This window comes from Triticum urartu, chromosome 2A (genome assembly GCF_056163025.1).
Source record: "Triticum urartu cultivar PI428250 chromosome 2A, HENAU_Tu73, whole genome shotgun sequence".
NCBI lineage: Eukaryota > Viridiplantae > Streptophyta > Magnoliopsida > Poales > Poaceae > Triticum > Triticum urartu.
The window spans coordinates 2,210,547-2,224,650 of NC_141874.1; the positions used below are offsets into that span (position 1 = coordinate 2,210,547).

Below are 14,104 nucleotides of genomic sequence, written 5' to 3' on the forward strand. Positions count from 1 at the left end.
TGTTTAACAAATATTTGCAAAATATTGAATGTGTATAGAAAAAATGTTGACCATGTATTAAAAAAGTGATGAATTTTTTTGACCATGTACATAAAATGTTAATAAATCATTTGAAAAATGTTAAATGCATTTAGAAAAAATGTTGACATTGTGTTAAAAAATGTTAATATTGCATTTGTAATGTTAAATATGCTTAGAAAAATGTTGACCATGTGTTAGAAAATATTAATCTTGTACTTGAATTTTTTTAGTCAAGCATTTGAAATTTCTTACAAGTGTGCATAAGAAAAATATTTACCATGCATGTATTCAAAACATGTGAATCATGTATTTGAAAAATGTTAATCAAGCATTTGAATAATGTTAAACATGTGAGTTGCAAGTGGACTCTGAAAGAGTTTTTCGCGGACGGCCTTCCTCCGGCATGCCATATCCACCTCTGCCATTTCATGTGACGGCATCTTCTCTATTAGTTCAAATACCTTTCCTTGGCCTTTCCCTTATGCGTCATAACTACTTCTTCTCATCAATTGTGCGAGTGTTATATCTTGCATTAAGCGAGACAGAAGAACCTCTCGCGTCGAACGCTACAGTATCTGGCCGGCCCACAAGTGCATATTTTTTAGAAAAAAAAGAGTTAAAATGGGTGCATGTGAGGGATCAATCCTGGGATCTCCTCATTGCTTCAAGGCACTGTTAGCCACTGCGCCAACATCGTGTCCATGTACAATACATAGGGTGCGACCTACTAGAAGGAAAAGAGCCGGGTTTCACACACTTTCCTTCTTCCCTTTTTCTTCTTTTTTAGTTTTCAATGCTTTTTTCGTTTTCTTTTGTTTCTTTTTTCTTCTCTGGTTTTTTGTTTTTTTATTATTTTGCAATTTTGTTTCGTTTTATTATTCATTTTTTTCTTTGATTTTTTGATTCTTTTTTTGTTTTAATTTTTTTTCTTTGTTTCTTTTTTGCTTGATTAACATTTTCAAATGCAATATTAACATTTTTTAACACAATGTCAACATTTTTTTCTAAATGCATTTAACATTTTTCAAATGCTTGATTGCCATTTTTATATACATGGTCAAAAAAATTCATCATGTTTTAATACATGGTCAACATTTTTTCTATACACATTTAACATTTTTCAAATACTTGTTAAACATTTTTTCAAATGCTTGATTAACATTTTTATATACCTGATAAAAAAATTCATCACTTTTTTAATAAATGATCGACATTTTTTCTATATGCATTTAGTATTTTCCAAATGCTTGCTTAACATTTTTCAAACACTTGTTCAATATTTTTTTTCAGATGCTCTATTCACTTGATATAAATACATGATCAAATTCATACACATTTTTTGTACAGATTTTTTGCACACGTGATAAACATTTTCTCTATACAAATTTAACATTTTATTAATGTTTAGTCAACATTTTTCAAATATTTTATGTAGAGTGATTTCTGTAATGTATTGATTTATAATATTTGGAGGTATAAAAAATAAAAAAAAGCAAACAACAACAAAAAAACATGAAAAAAAAGAAAACAAGGTTGTTGTTTCCCGTGCGCCTAGGCATGCCCAACTCGTGGTACCCTTCAACGATTGTTCCCTTGTCTCGCAGAATGCAGATATAGGGGTATCCCATCAATTGTGCTCGTTAGCTCTCCCTCTGTTTAGACGAAATCACTAGTTGAGAAGTACTCTTTGGAAAGGTCGGTTGCGACAAGTGTTGCACGGCATATGCACCGTTTGTCGCAACCTGCAAGCTTTCCCATTTTCGTAGATTCGTTTAATCAAAACATTTTATCTCTCAAACCATACGTCCAAATCTCGAACCGTTTTCATTGTTGGATTCCTCGTGTTGAGATCTTCAAAGCTAAATATCATGTTCATTGGTTTAAATGAACTTTTTTCACGAAAAAACCGAACAAAAAACCTGAAGCGGGAGCACGTTTTTTCTCTTTCCAAGAGGCATGACCGTGCCTCTCGCAGAAGCAAATCCGTGCCTCGTAGAAGGAAAAAACACGTTTTTTTTCCTTTCCGAGAGGCACTACTCACATAAGCAAATCCGTGCCTCCACGAGAAGTAAATCCATGCTTCTCGCGGGAGGAAAAAAACGTGTTTTATTCCTTTTCCGAGAGGCACGACCATGCCTCCCGCGGAAGCAACTCCGTGCCTCCTGGATAAGTAAATCCGTACCTCTCGTGGTAGGAAAAAAAGAAAACATTTTTTCTTTTACGAGAGACACGGCCATGCCTCTTTTGCTAGAGTCACGGCCGTGCCTCCCGCGTAAGCAAATCCATGCCTTCACGAGAAGTAAATGTGTACCTCTTGCGGAAGAGGAAAAATTTGTCTTTTCTTGCGTCAAAATGTTTTTCCCCAAATTTTTTTAATCCAAAACCTAAGAAAAATCAGGGAAAACTAAAAAAAGACATCTGAATGTCGAAAATGCAAATAAAAACAAATCCGGAGGGAGCATCTAGAGTGCGACATGTGGCGGCAGCTGATAGCGTGCCAAGTGGCACGCTCCCAGCCCACCCCAAGTGACCCTTGCGGGGGCTCCCGAATGAGTACTCCGCTGCTAAGTAGTTCGTTGCTTAGAAATTTCCTCACCTTGAAATTCCTCAGTGACGAATTTGTAAAAATCGCTTATTCACCCCCCCCCCACTCTAGTCGATATAACGCACTTTCAGATCATCTCTTAATTAAGATAAAACAAGACTTTTCTTATGGTTTCTCTCTCCTCCACCGCAGCATTTATCACACATGACACTTCTAAGATAGCACAATTGTACATGCCCTAACAAACCAAATCAGCCTGCCAGGGACAAGCCAGAAGTACGTGTTGGTAGCGATAGTTCGTAACAGTGCATCGATCGGTGTAGAGAAGGCTCATAGGGCAATGAGTTCCGCCATTATCAAAAACCAAAAACAAATATGTGTATGTGTGTGGGTGTATGTGTAAGAGAGAGAGAGAGGGGGCGGGTAATATGGTAAGCATAGAAACTGTATTCTAAATAATCCTATCAACATTTGTAACATAAGAAGAGCTATAATTGACTCTCTTGGTTTGCTTTCACAATTTTTTTCAATTCCCATGCCAATTCTAGTTCATATATTTAAAAATAATTGGTTTTCCACCATTTAATTATCTCTGTCCTACAACCGCTATTTTGAGGCTTCAAACTCGGCGAGTACATTACCAACTTGAACAGCTGGTGGAGCTTTTGGAAAAGAGGTTGCAGCTTGATAACTATTTCACGATGTTAGCCGCTGATTATTTGTGTAGATATTCTTAGTAACACTAGAGGTTGAGTTGGGAGGCCATTGTAGTGTTCCGTTGTTATATTTTTGTAACTCTGACACTGTATTGCCTGGCAAGCTGCACTCTACAGAAAAGGTCAAGTTATAGAAAAGCTGAAGAATGTTTGCAAATGATGTTATACTGAATTGACATAGAACATATACTTATGACTATTACTTGCCCTCGTATTTTTTCTCTCTCCTTTGATGAAATTGTTACTACATTCGTTCCACATTAGTTGACACTCAAACGAATATATTTAGACGTATTTCAATGCTACATACATTTGTTTGAGCGTCAACTAATATGGAACGAAGGGCTCATATAGGCAACGCCTGTAGCACCCCTAGTTGTGCCAGGCCTAATGCACGATTAGGACAAGGCCGTCTGCTGAAGGACAAGCCGATGAATGCATGGTTTTTTTTTCAGCTATTTCTCACATTTTTATTCTAAATTTTGTCTATTTTTAGGACTGTTACAGTAAATATATTTATAAATAAATTTTACCCAAAAAATTGACATGCATTTCAGGAATTATTTGTATTTAAAAACAATTATCAACTATTTAAATTTATTTATAAATAAATTTTACCCAAAAAATTGACATGCATTTCAGGAATTATTTGTATTTAAAAACAATTATCAACTTTTAAAATTTTTATTTCAAAACATGTTTACAAGTATTTAAAAATTGTATAACGTGTATCTCAAACTGCTCACAGGGTATTCAAAAATATTTAGATTTGAAAATATATCCATTTTATTAAGTTGGTCAAAATATCATTATGGATACAAAATGTTCATTAGGTATTCAAAAAAATTTCACCTTCTTTCACTAAAATGTTCACCATAAAATTCAAACAATTCACCGTGTATTAAAAGTGTTTATCACACATAAACTATTTATACATCAAATAGTTCGAAAACAATTTATCAAGTGGCTGGATCATATCATTTGTTAAAATTATTCATCATTTGTTAAATAAATATTCACAATTTTTTAAAAAGAATTGACACAATTTTAATAAAATATTCATGTATTCTCAAAAAATGTTTATGCATTTTAAAATTTTCCTGAATTGTCCCGCTGACCCAGGCAAAATCATTAAATTTATTAATTATGTGTTGGGAGGCGATTTCTTCTCTTCAGCTTTTTAGTTAGTTTTTCTCGCAAAAAAACCTGGCTGTTTTTTCTATGATGCTAGATATGCCAAAAAATATTAAAACTCAACTTGTATTTCAGAAATTTGTTCAGTGCGTGTCTAAAAAATTCAGTGTATATTAAAATATGTTCACCGTATACTTCAAAATTTCACCATATACTGAAAATTGTTTGACGTGTATTAGAAAATTTTATTTTACAATTAATAATTTTCATCATGTGATAAAAAGCTCAGCGTATATTGCAAATTTTCACTGTATATTAAAAAATTGTTTAGTTTCTATGTAAATTGTGTTCATCATATATTAATGATTTCTTCACCATCTATTAAAATATTGTTAACCATGCATTAAAGAAAAAGAAAAAGAAAAATGGTTTTGATAATCCTTAATAAATAAAAGGTCAAAATTAAATAGGGGTTGATTTTAATCAAATATGTGGGGTTTTTAGAATAATGATTGTGACTCTCTAATAATATTTGGAGGCTATATCTAGGGTTCTCAAGAGATTTCACCATGTGAATTTCCTTGATTTAAAATAGATGAAGACTGTTTTTCATTTTTATTGAATGACATTTTAATTAGGGTTGGTATTTTACTAATATCGATGGTTTAGTGAGCCTCATTTCATGTTTTAAGAACGATGGCATGATCATGCAAAAATAAAATAACAAACAGTATCAATACAGGGTATTACCCTGGTCTGTTACACATGTGGGCGCCGCCGGCTGTAGCGGGAGTAGGGTGACGGCTGGACGCTGCTAGAGAACGTGTAGGCACCAGTGCCCATGCCGATGTGTCCGGTGCTGAGCCGTCGTGCCAAGGGGGCCTAATAGAACATCACCTCTCTTAACATATATACTATATATATTTTTTTGAGAATTTTTATAAACTTCCAAACATGTGCAGTTTCCGCTTTTTCTTACTGTAATTGTACATAGGGTGATAGGGGTCACTAGGGGATCAAAACTTGCCTTGTAGTATGCAGTAGGGAAACCTACAGTTCGCGCTAGAGAAAAACATCAATGCACAGCCAAATCCTCCAGTTCCGTCAGTTCCCAGCTGCATGATTCACAGCTACCCCCGTTTGATTTGACACCTCCGCTTATCTCATGGTTCACGTTAATCATCTAACGTACTATCTCCACTGTTCCATTCCGCAGATGTTCCATGACAATTCAAGAAAGGAATGCATCGCACCAGCTGAAGATGGATGGTGCGTATTCTAATGGGTCTATGGCGATGAAAATGTATGGTCTTATTATTACTTTGCTGGGCTTCATCGTTCCATTGCTCCGGCAAATCTATTGTGCCATAGTTTGCAATAGAAGTTCGGGAGCTCTTCAGCCTTGGGATGTCACAGGTGAGACTTTAACCATCGAATACTCCATGTTGTATTGAGCAAGATGCTGAAGTAGTTCTATAGCTACGAAGAATAACACGATTGTATTATCCTGCAGACGAGGTTTGCTTTGTCAGCCGCACCATTGGCGATACTAGTGGTGCTACCCCTTCTTTTGTCGGGGGAATCCGCCGTCGTCCCAATACTTTCAAAAAGATATACTATATTATAAGTACTGGCACTAGCAGCAACCCATTTTACATCAAATCCAAAAGGGGGGTTGGTCTCAGGATTTCCGCCAGAAGGCTTCGTTTGTTGGCTGCCATTCGAAAACGCCATTGTTCTCGTTGGCTCTATGATACCGGGGCTAGTATTTGCATCACCGGAGACATTAGTATACTTCGAGGTGTACACAATGCTGTTCATATGTATTCGCGTGGAGTCAGTGGAACCGAATTAGTCTCCAGTAAGTGTGGGCGCATATCGGGTAGAGTGAAGCTTTCTGGAATCAGATACTTCCCTGGTGCTAAGGTAAACTTGATCAGCGGAGGCCTCTTGGGATCCCTAGGCTGTGAAACCACACAGAACGCTAAAGGATGCAAGATCATCAAGGACGGGCAGGTCATTGGTGGGGGCCGCCTACTGTGGGACCGCACATACTCCATCGACTACCTCGACGACAAGTTACTCGGTGTAATTTGCCCCCACTGCCGACATTAGCTATGATGTTCTTCATTCTTGAGCATCTCAGTGAAAGATGATTTGATTTGTCTCCAGGGTTTGTGAGAAATTTTGTGTGAGAAAGATGGTTTGTTTTGTCTTCAGGGTTTGTGAGAAATTTTGTTTGAGAAAGATGGTTTGTTTTGTCTTCATTCTGGAACAAAGTACTCCACACGCATAGGGCCGGGTTGGTCGTCCAAAAGTAATCAACATGTGAACGGCTCGATGCATTTTGCAGTTGAGGTGGGTGAAGAGTGAACTTCAGACATTAATTGCTCTTGGTGACTCAGATTTTGCAGTAGGAGATTATGTTGATGAGCTATGTATTCCTGTTTCTGACCATTTGGTCGTGTTTCGCTGTAAACTTTTTGGTACTTTGTGGCCTGGACTTCTTTTTGATACTCGGTGGCTTGCACTTACTTTATACTCTTTTGATGCTTTCGGCGATTGAAAAGCATTTAATAAAATGACTTCTTCAAAAATATACTAATTACTCTCTATTGGCAGTGGTTGCCAAAGAATGAGTGGACTTTGTTGGTTTCAGCTGTGAGATCTAGAAACGGCTTGTAGTAGTCGTTACTAGGTGGTCCACGAACCTGGTTATAGTTTTTATTATCTCTCGTGTTCCTTGTCTTACCATGATTGAGAATTAATAGATTGAAAGTTTTCTCGGAAAAAAAGCTCCATCGATGTTTGTTGTCAATGTGACCTTGTATTTCATCAAAGGGTCATTTTTTTCTATAATTTATATGTCGCTGACATGGAGCCCATATGGCCAACATTTTGGCACGTGTCAGGGGCTATTTCGTGAGGACAAAAAAATTCGAGTTTCTTTTTGGTAAAATAACAGGCCACACGTCATCTGGTGGCTGACGGCGGGACCTGCACCATGCAAGTGAGCCTAGTTAGTGTCGCTTTCGTATCCAAACATGATTTGCACCATATTTGCATGTCTGAGCCAAATTTTTACACCAGTTCGATGTATGCCATAAATTCTAGCACCAAAGTGACCGTTCATGACAAGTTCTAGCACCACCGATGTAATTGACTCAAAACAGAACAATAAGGATTGCGCCGGCGAGGTGCAGCGCGGTACTGCTGCTGGCTGGGCACGCTGGTCCGTGGTGGAGTTGCTAGGGCGTGAGTCTGGCGCCCTGGCCCATGCGCCCGAGTGGTGTGGCATGGAGGTGCTGCAGCTGGCTGGCCGCGGTGTGGCTGTGCCACTCTAAAGCTTCAATGACGCTGATGGGTTCTTCGGCCTGGCTTCGCGGATCTGCAGTTGTGAAGACGGTGGCTGCGGGACGCAGGGCAATGATACCGGGGCTGCGGCCCCGGATCGATGGCTGGGACGGCATGGGCTGCTACAGCAGCCGAGGACAGTGGATTCAGAGCGGTGCCCTCGGATCTGACACGGCAAGCCATCGTTTCCCTGCTGCATGGGATGTTGTAGCGGGCCATCGTGTGAGGGCTATGGCGGCTGACGAGGGGGGGTGTGCTCTTCACAATGGGCTTGGCTCCGGTGGTCTGGGTATCCATGTGTGCCCAGATTTGCAAGCTCATTGATAGGAGATGAGTGACTTGGGTGAAAGCTTTTGACGATGTTGGCGCCTGCGGGCGTTGTGACCTTATTGGAGGCGATGTTGTGGAGGCCCTCCTCTCCTTTCATGTGCTTGGGCTCTCCGCGTGAGAACCTAAACTCTAGTTTTCTGTGTGGGCGGTGACAGAGTTTACGTCATAACCTTCTTGGAGGCGTCGCTTGGGAGGGCCAGACTTTGGATGTTGTGCGGGGCTCTTTCATTTTCATTGGTGGCGACTCCGGGATCTTTTGTTGAGAGCCGAGGCGGCGGCCTCGGGCAGCGATGTGACGATGGCTCCAGGAGGCAGGGCTGCTTGTCGGCATGGCTTGGGTGAGGACCTTGAGCTGGGGGCGGCAAGGTTGTTGGTTTGATCGACACATCCCAATGCGGGCACTGAACAGCATGTCAGGGCGGCAACCCCATATGTGGTGCGGCGTTCGTGGCTGTGTGCGGTTGTCCTGGGAGCCTAGGCTGCGGGTAGTTGTATTGTGTAACGTTGCTACTCGAGGGTGAGTGGTGGCATGTCGGGGCGGTGGCCCCGAAAGGCGGTGGTAGTTGAGTGCGCACGACGCGTCAGAGCAGTAGATGTCAAGGTGGCGGCCCCAAGAGGCAGTGACGGTTGAGTGCGCACAACACGTCAAAGTAGTAGATGTCGAGGTGGCAGCCTCAAGAGATTTGCAGCTTCAAGGACATGGACCTTGTGTCGTGCGGGCGACGTGGTTGTCAGCGATGTTGGTCGTTGGCATGTCAGTTGTTGCAACTACCGTAGGGCTATGGAGTGCTTGCCCTTCCGTTGTCGCGGGTGAGTCTCGAGTCCGCTCCTCCTATAGCAGCCACAACTTCTTCTCTCCTGCGGTCATGGAAGGTCAGCTTGATCGGTGGAGCGGGCCCCGTTGATGTGTGTTTTGGTTGGTTGGCGTTTGTTGTCGTGTTCGAGATGCCGTCTATGAGGGTGGACTTTGCCCTGTGTGTTTTAGTCTTTGGGAGTGGGCTTAGCCCTTGTTGTTCTCATTTTAGCCCGGGTTTGCATAATTTTCTTAGGTCGTAACGCTCCCCTCCCGCAACGCTCCCACGAGCATCGGGGGGGGGGGGGGTCCCTAGCGCCGCCGCGAGCCCCCTCCTCGCACCTCCCTCCCCTCACCACCGCCTCGACGTACTGGTGAGCAAAGACCGGCTAGTGCTGGCGGCGGCGGGGCACTCTCCTTCCCCCGCTCGATTTGGCGGGCGCGGGCCTCCGGGTCGGGCAGCGGTGCGGCGTTTGCTCGGGGTGCGGCGGCATGACGGCAGCAGTCGGTGGTGGATTCGCGGGTTGTGGGCGGCGGTGTGAAGGGGCTGCAGTGGTGATGGTGCACGGTGGGTTCCAGCGGCGTCGGACGGCCAGATCTGGGCCCAGGCGGCGCGAGCTGCGGACGTCTACCCTTGCCGTGGTAGCGGCTGGTGGTGGTTGGTGGGCGTGTTGGTCGGGCTCCAGGCGTTCCGCCAGCTGGACGACGGCGGCAGCGCAGGTGGGCTCCCCGGTGAGTATTCTTGGCGATTGGCGGTGGTCCGTGGGGGTACTCCTTGCCGGTGGTCGGATCTGCGTTGGTAGCTTTGCGCGGGTCTGAGTCGGCTGCTGCGGTGGGGCGGCACAGGGGTGTGTTCGTTGCGGAGGTTGGCTAGAGGGATGGGCGGCACCGACGTGCTCGGGCCACCCGTCACTGGCATAGGGGGTGTGCCGGTCCGGATGCGTCCGCTCCCCCTTTCCCCGTCCGTGTGTGGGTTGCCGCAGCTCCAACGATGTTCAAGGCGAGGCGTATGCTATGGTTCGTCGGTCAGGGGTGTCCCTGTGGTTCAAAGTTGCTCTCTTTGGATGGTCTTGGGGGTGTTTGGAAGCTGGGCAACGGCCCTGGCGGTGGGAGGCACGACGTTTGTGGGCGGAACTTGCGCCTCGGGTGCAGGTGAGCGGCCATGGCCATGCGGGTGGGTGGTCGCTGGTGGTTGATATGCTAGGTTGCATCGGAGGGGTGGGCGCGCCGGGGTACATCACTTGCCCAATCTTGTATTGGCCGGCGGCGGCGGCGTCTGTGGACACAGTATCCTTCATGAAGGCTCCGTCGCGGTGCCCTTACTCCTTCGAGGTGCTCCGGGTGAAAACTCGATCTTTGGGATCGAATGGTGGCGGCTATCAGTGGTCGTTCCCTTCTAGGAGGCACCATCTTGGAGTCTTGTCCCGTCGTTTTCCGTCTCACCTCTCCTCGGAAGCTTGGAGGTCTCCGTTGGCTCCAAGCGGTTCATCCTCGTGCATGTGTAGTGGCTTGGTAGTCGTTGAGGTGGTGTGGCGGTGCTCGGCATCTTTGTATCTTGCCTTGGGTGTGTGTGTCGTGTGCGGTGGTGGCGTGAGTTTGTATTATGTTGCTTGTGGATCGTTGCTTTATATATAAAGCGGGACGAAAGCTTTTTTAAGTATAATTATCTTCTATTCTTAATTAATATATGAGGCAACCTTTGCCTCCGTTTTAGAAAAAAAAAACAAGATCGCCGCTCTGATGGTGTGCTGCAGGTACAAAATCGTTTCATTGGGAGAAAATTTGTTTACTTTTTTTCTTTGCAGATAGAGAAAATTTGATTACAATGGTGCTAAATTTTCGCTTCGTGGTAGATGTAATCTGCTCCAGAGACTTGTGCTCGGTGCGTGTGTGTGATAGATTTATTTGTTTCTAAGCACAATCATAGTTTTAAATAGCCAGCTATAGCTCGCTATAACTTTTTCAAGGTGTCATTAAATGATTGTCTTTATAAATAGCCCGATGTAACCTGCTTTAGCCCGCTATAGCTCCGCTATAGTCCGATTTGAAGGCCCGCCACTATTTTCCATAGCCCGCTATTTAAAACGTTCACAGCCCAACTACATTCCACATGCATCAGGTTGCTACCTCGACTGGTCGAACTGAGGATAAATAAGGAGTGATCATACCTTGCACGCCGAGATCCGGCGACGTGAGGTCGGCTCCCGTACAGGCAGACGGACGCCGCTTCTTGGTCACTGACGTCCCAGGCGATGGGGGAGGTGGTGACCGAGTACGCCCTGGCGTCCGGCATGAACGCCTGGTCAGTGCAACATCATCATTTTGTTAGAGCAGCAGCGGAGCGAAGGCTGGCCGTGTGGCTGCAATGTGGGGCCCCAGGGGCAGGGGCGGCCGTGTGATTCGGTGGTAACGGAGGGGCCAAGAGTGACGGACGGTTCGTAAGGGAAAGGGAGCGGCGGGAGGAGCATGAGCACCTGGGTGGCGGCCTCGTCGGCGGACTGACCGGCGGTCTCCCTGATCTCCATCGGCGTCCTCCTGCTTGAGCACCGTGATACTGGCGGAATGAGGTGGCGGCGAGGCGGGGGCGGAGCACGGTGGATTCGGTTGGGTGAAGAGGGCGGGGGAGTGAGGTGCCGGAGCGACAGCATCTGCATTGGCAATTGGCATTTGTTTTGGGTGGGCAATCAAAGGGAGTATAGAAAAGCACGTTCACATATTGAATACGTTGAGGAGATGCACGTTCTAATGGGGCCATGCAGCAGCAGGACATACTAGTAGTCTGCAGTACGAACTGTCTGGTACTATCGCATGCTGTCTTAAATTAAAAGGTGCATGAGGCAGGTCAATTTATTGTGTCAGCAGTCATATTTTTCTGAGCACATGCACTAGTATGGGCTAAGCACATGCTTGAACATGTGCTTAGCCCATACTTACTAGTGTATTGCAAGCGTTTTTATCTAAGCCCAAAACGAAAAGCTTGAATGGAAAGATTATTTTTATCTAAGTACAAAATAAAACTCAGGCCACTTTCTAAGATCATATCTCACTCATTCGATAAGTAGGCATTCAAATGTTCATGTCAAACATGTACTGCAAATATTGTATACAATTTTGATATTTCACATTCAAAATCTCAACAAATGTGCATATTACAATTTCGAAATTGGAATTTAGAATAATATAAATTCAATCTATAACAAGTGTTGAGTTATATTTTAGCTTTATTTCAAAAATTAAATTTTTATTTTTATTTCTTACTTTTAATTTTTAATAAATATCATAACACACATTTTTTGACTTCAGTTTTTTTTCAACACAGTATGATCGAGGTCGCTCACATACACAAGCATACGCTCACCCCTATAAACGCATGCACGCACACCATGCCCCTATAAGTACCTCTGATAGACTGAGCTAGCATAGCAACTTGAGATTGACGAAGTCACCACAGACGCCTCGCAGTTGACGGAAACATCTCCTCCCACTAAACGAACATTGCCGAAAAAGCTGAAATAAATCCAGGAAAATGCGAGGACCCATGTCAAGTCTAGGCCTTGAATCCTGGTGGGTTGGGGACACCGCTGTCCTCATAACCATCCAACCACAGGTTGATTCGTAATTTGACTTCAGTTTCAACAAAAAACGTTCTCACACACTTTCTGTACAAACATTCAAAAAAATTAAGATTCAACTTGGGAAAAAAATCAAAACTAGTGTAACACAAGATACTAATAAATTGGAGTTACAAGTATTAACTGCAGGCAGCTTGGACAAATAAACTGCCCTGGCCACAAATTGCAGGTAGTAGTTGGTGAGTAGTTGATTCTCATAAATAGCAACGGGCCAATACAAGGTCCCACATGCTCATAACATTTTGAAATACAGAACAAAAAAGGGAGATACCTGGGACCGTGGATTTTTGGGACATGGTTCCCAGTCAGGGCCGGCCCTGTGTTCCGGGAGACCCTAGGCGAACTCGACGACATGGGCCCTTTATGTCCTAAGACTGTGTGTGTGAGTGTGTGTGTTTGCGTGATACATATATATATATAACTTCATTTGCATAATACTAAAACTAAATTTTCAACCACACATCTTTAGTTTGAAATTTGACTACAATAGTTATTGGACAATGCAAAATAAAACAAACATGACATGATTACCTCAAATAGGAAACAAATTTATTTGCTCCTCTGTATATTTTCACAATCTTCATTGACCTTAATATCTGAATTTTCATGCTCGGGATTAGTTCCTTGCCTATGTTCTTCACTGACATCAATAATACTTGAAGATGTAAAATACTTTGTCAAAGAACCCTTAAGTGGTTGAATTTTCAGATGTATTTCTTTCTTTCTTTTTCTTTTTTCAGCACCCGACAAATGCTTCTTAGGCAACATGGCATGCTAATGTCCTAATATTACGAAGCAAAGAGTAGACAACGAATTAGAAATTTATAGATCGGATGATCAGAACCCTAGACATGTACACAGAATGACAAAAAATTAGGATTGTTGAATACATACTATGAAAGATTGAATTAGAAAATTATACATAAAAAATTAGATACTTCATGGGGTGAATCGTGGATGAATAGTTTAATATACGTACTAAAGAAACTACTGAAATTGGGGATGGATGAATAGATCAGGAACATCCGAACATGAATATTGGGTACAGACCTGCGTTCACATACATATGTATTGCCGTATTGCTGGAAAGCCGAGTTGTCGGATTGCTGCGTGCCGCGGCGGCAACGAGCGGCTGAGGCACCGAGCGAGGAACGACGGAGCGACGGGCTGATGAGACGACGAAGAAGAACCGACGAGTGACGAATGGAAAAAGTCAGATTTTTTTATTTTTAAGAAGAAAGGAAAAGCCAGACATTCCAATTGATTTGTTTCACACGTACGCGTGCATCGAGCGGCTGTGACTTGCGTGCGCGACGCTTCGCTATGCATTATCAGGCGATCCAATGGGCCGAGCCCATCTTGTTTTCTTCCTCTCATAATTTTTCTCTTGTCTATATTTTTGCTGGGCTATACTATATGTGTACTACATCATGGGCCCCCCTCTGGCCTGGGCCCTGGGCCGTCGCCCCTCTGCCCATGCCCCAGGGCCGGCCCTGTTCCCAGTGCCCATGAAATCTACTAGAACATAAATCGGCACTTTAAAACAAGTACAATAAAATGATGTAGACAAGTTGTAAGA

The 14,104-nt window shown here is 43.4% G+C and overlaps 1 protein-coding gene and 1 pseudogene across 1 annotated transcript; one reads left to right on the forward strand and one right to left on the reverse strand.

Moving 5' to 3' along the window:
- LOC125529887 (disease resistance protein Pik-2 pseudogene) overlaps nucleotides 1-14,104 on the reverse strand; it is a 257,570-nt pseudogene that overhangs the window by 115,681 nt on the left and 127,785 nt on the right.
- On the forward strand, nucleotides 5,371-6,829 carry LOC147982675 (uncharacterized). Its single transcript, XM_087545644.1, has 3 exons — nucleotides 5,371-5,396; nucleotides 5,633-5,832; nucleotides 5,930-6,829. Exons 1-3 carry the CDS (start codon nucleotides 5,371-5,373, stop codon nucleotides 6,529-6,531), a joined length of 828 nt encoding a protein of 275 aa, XP_087401770.1. The 3' UTR covers nucleotides 6,532-6,829.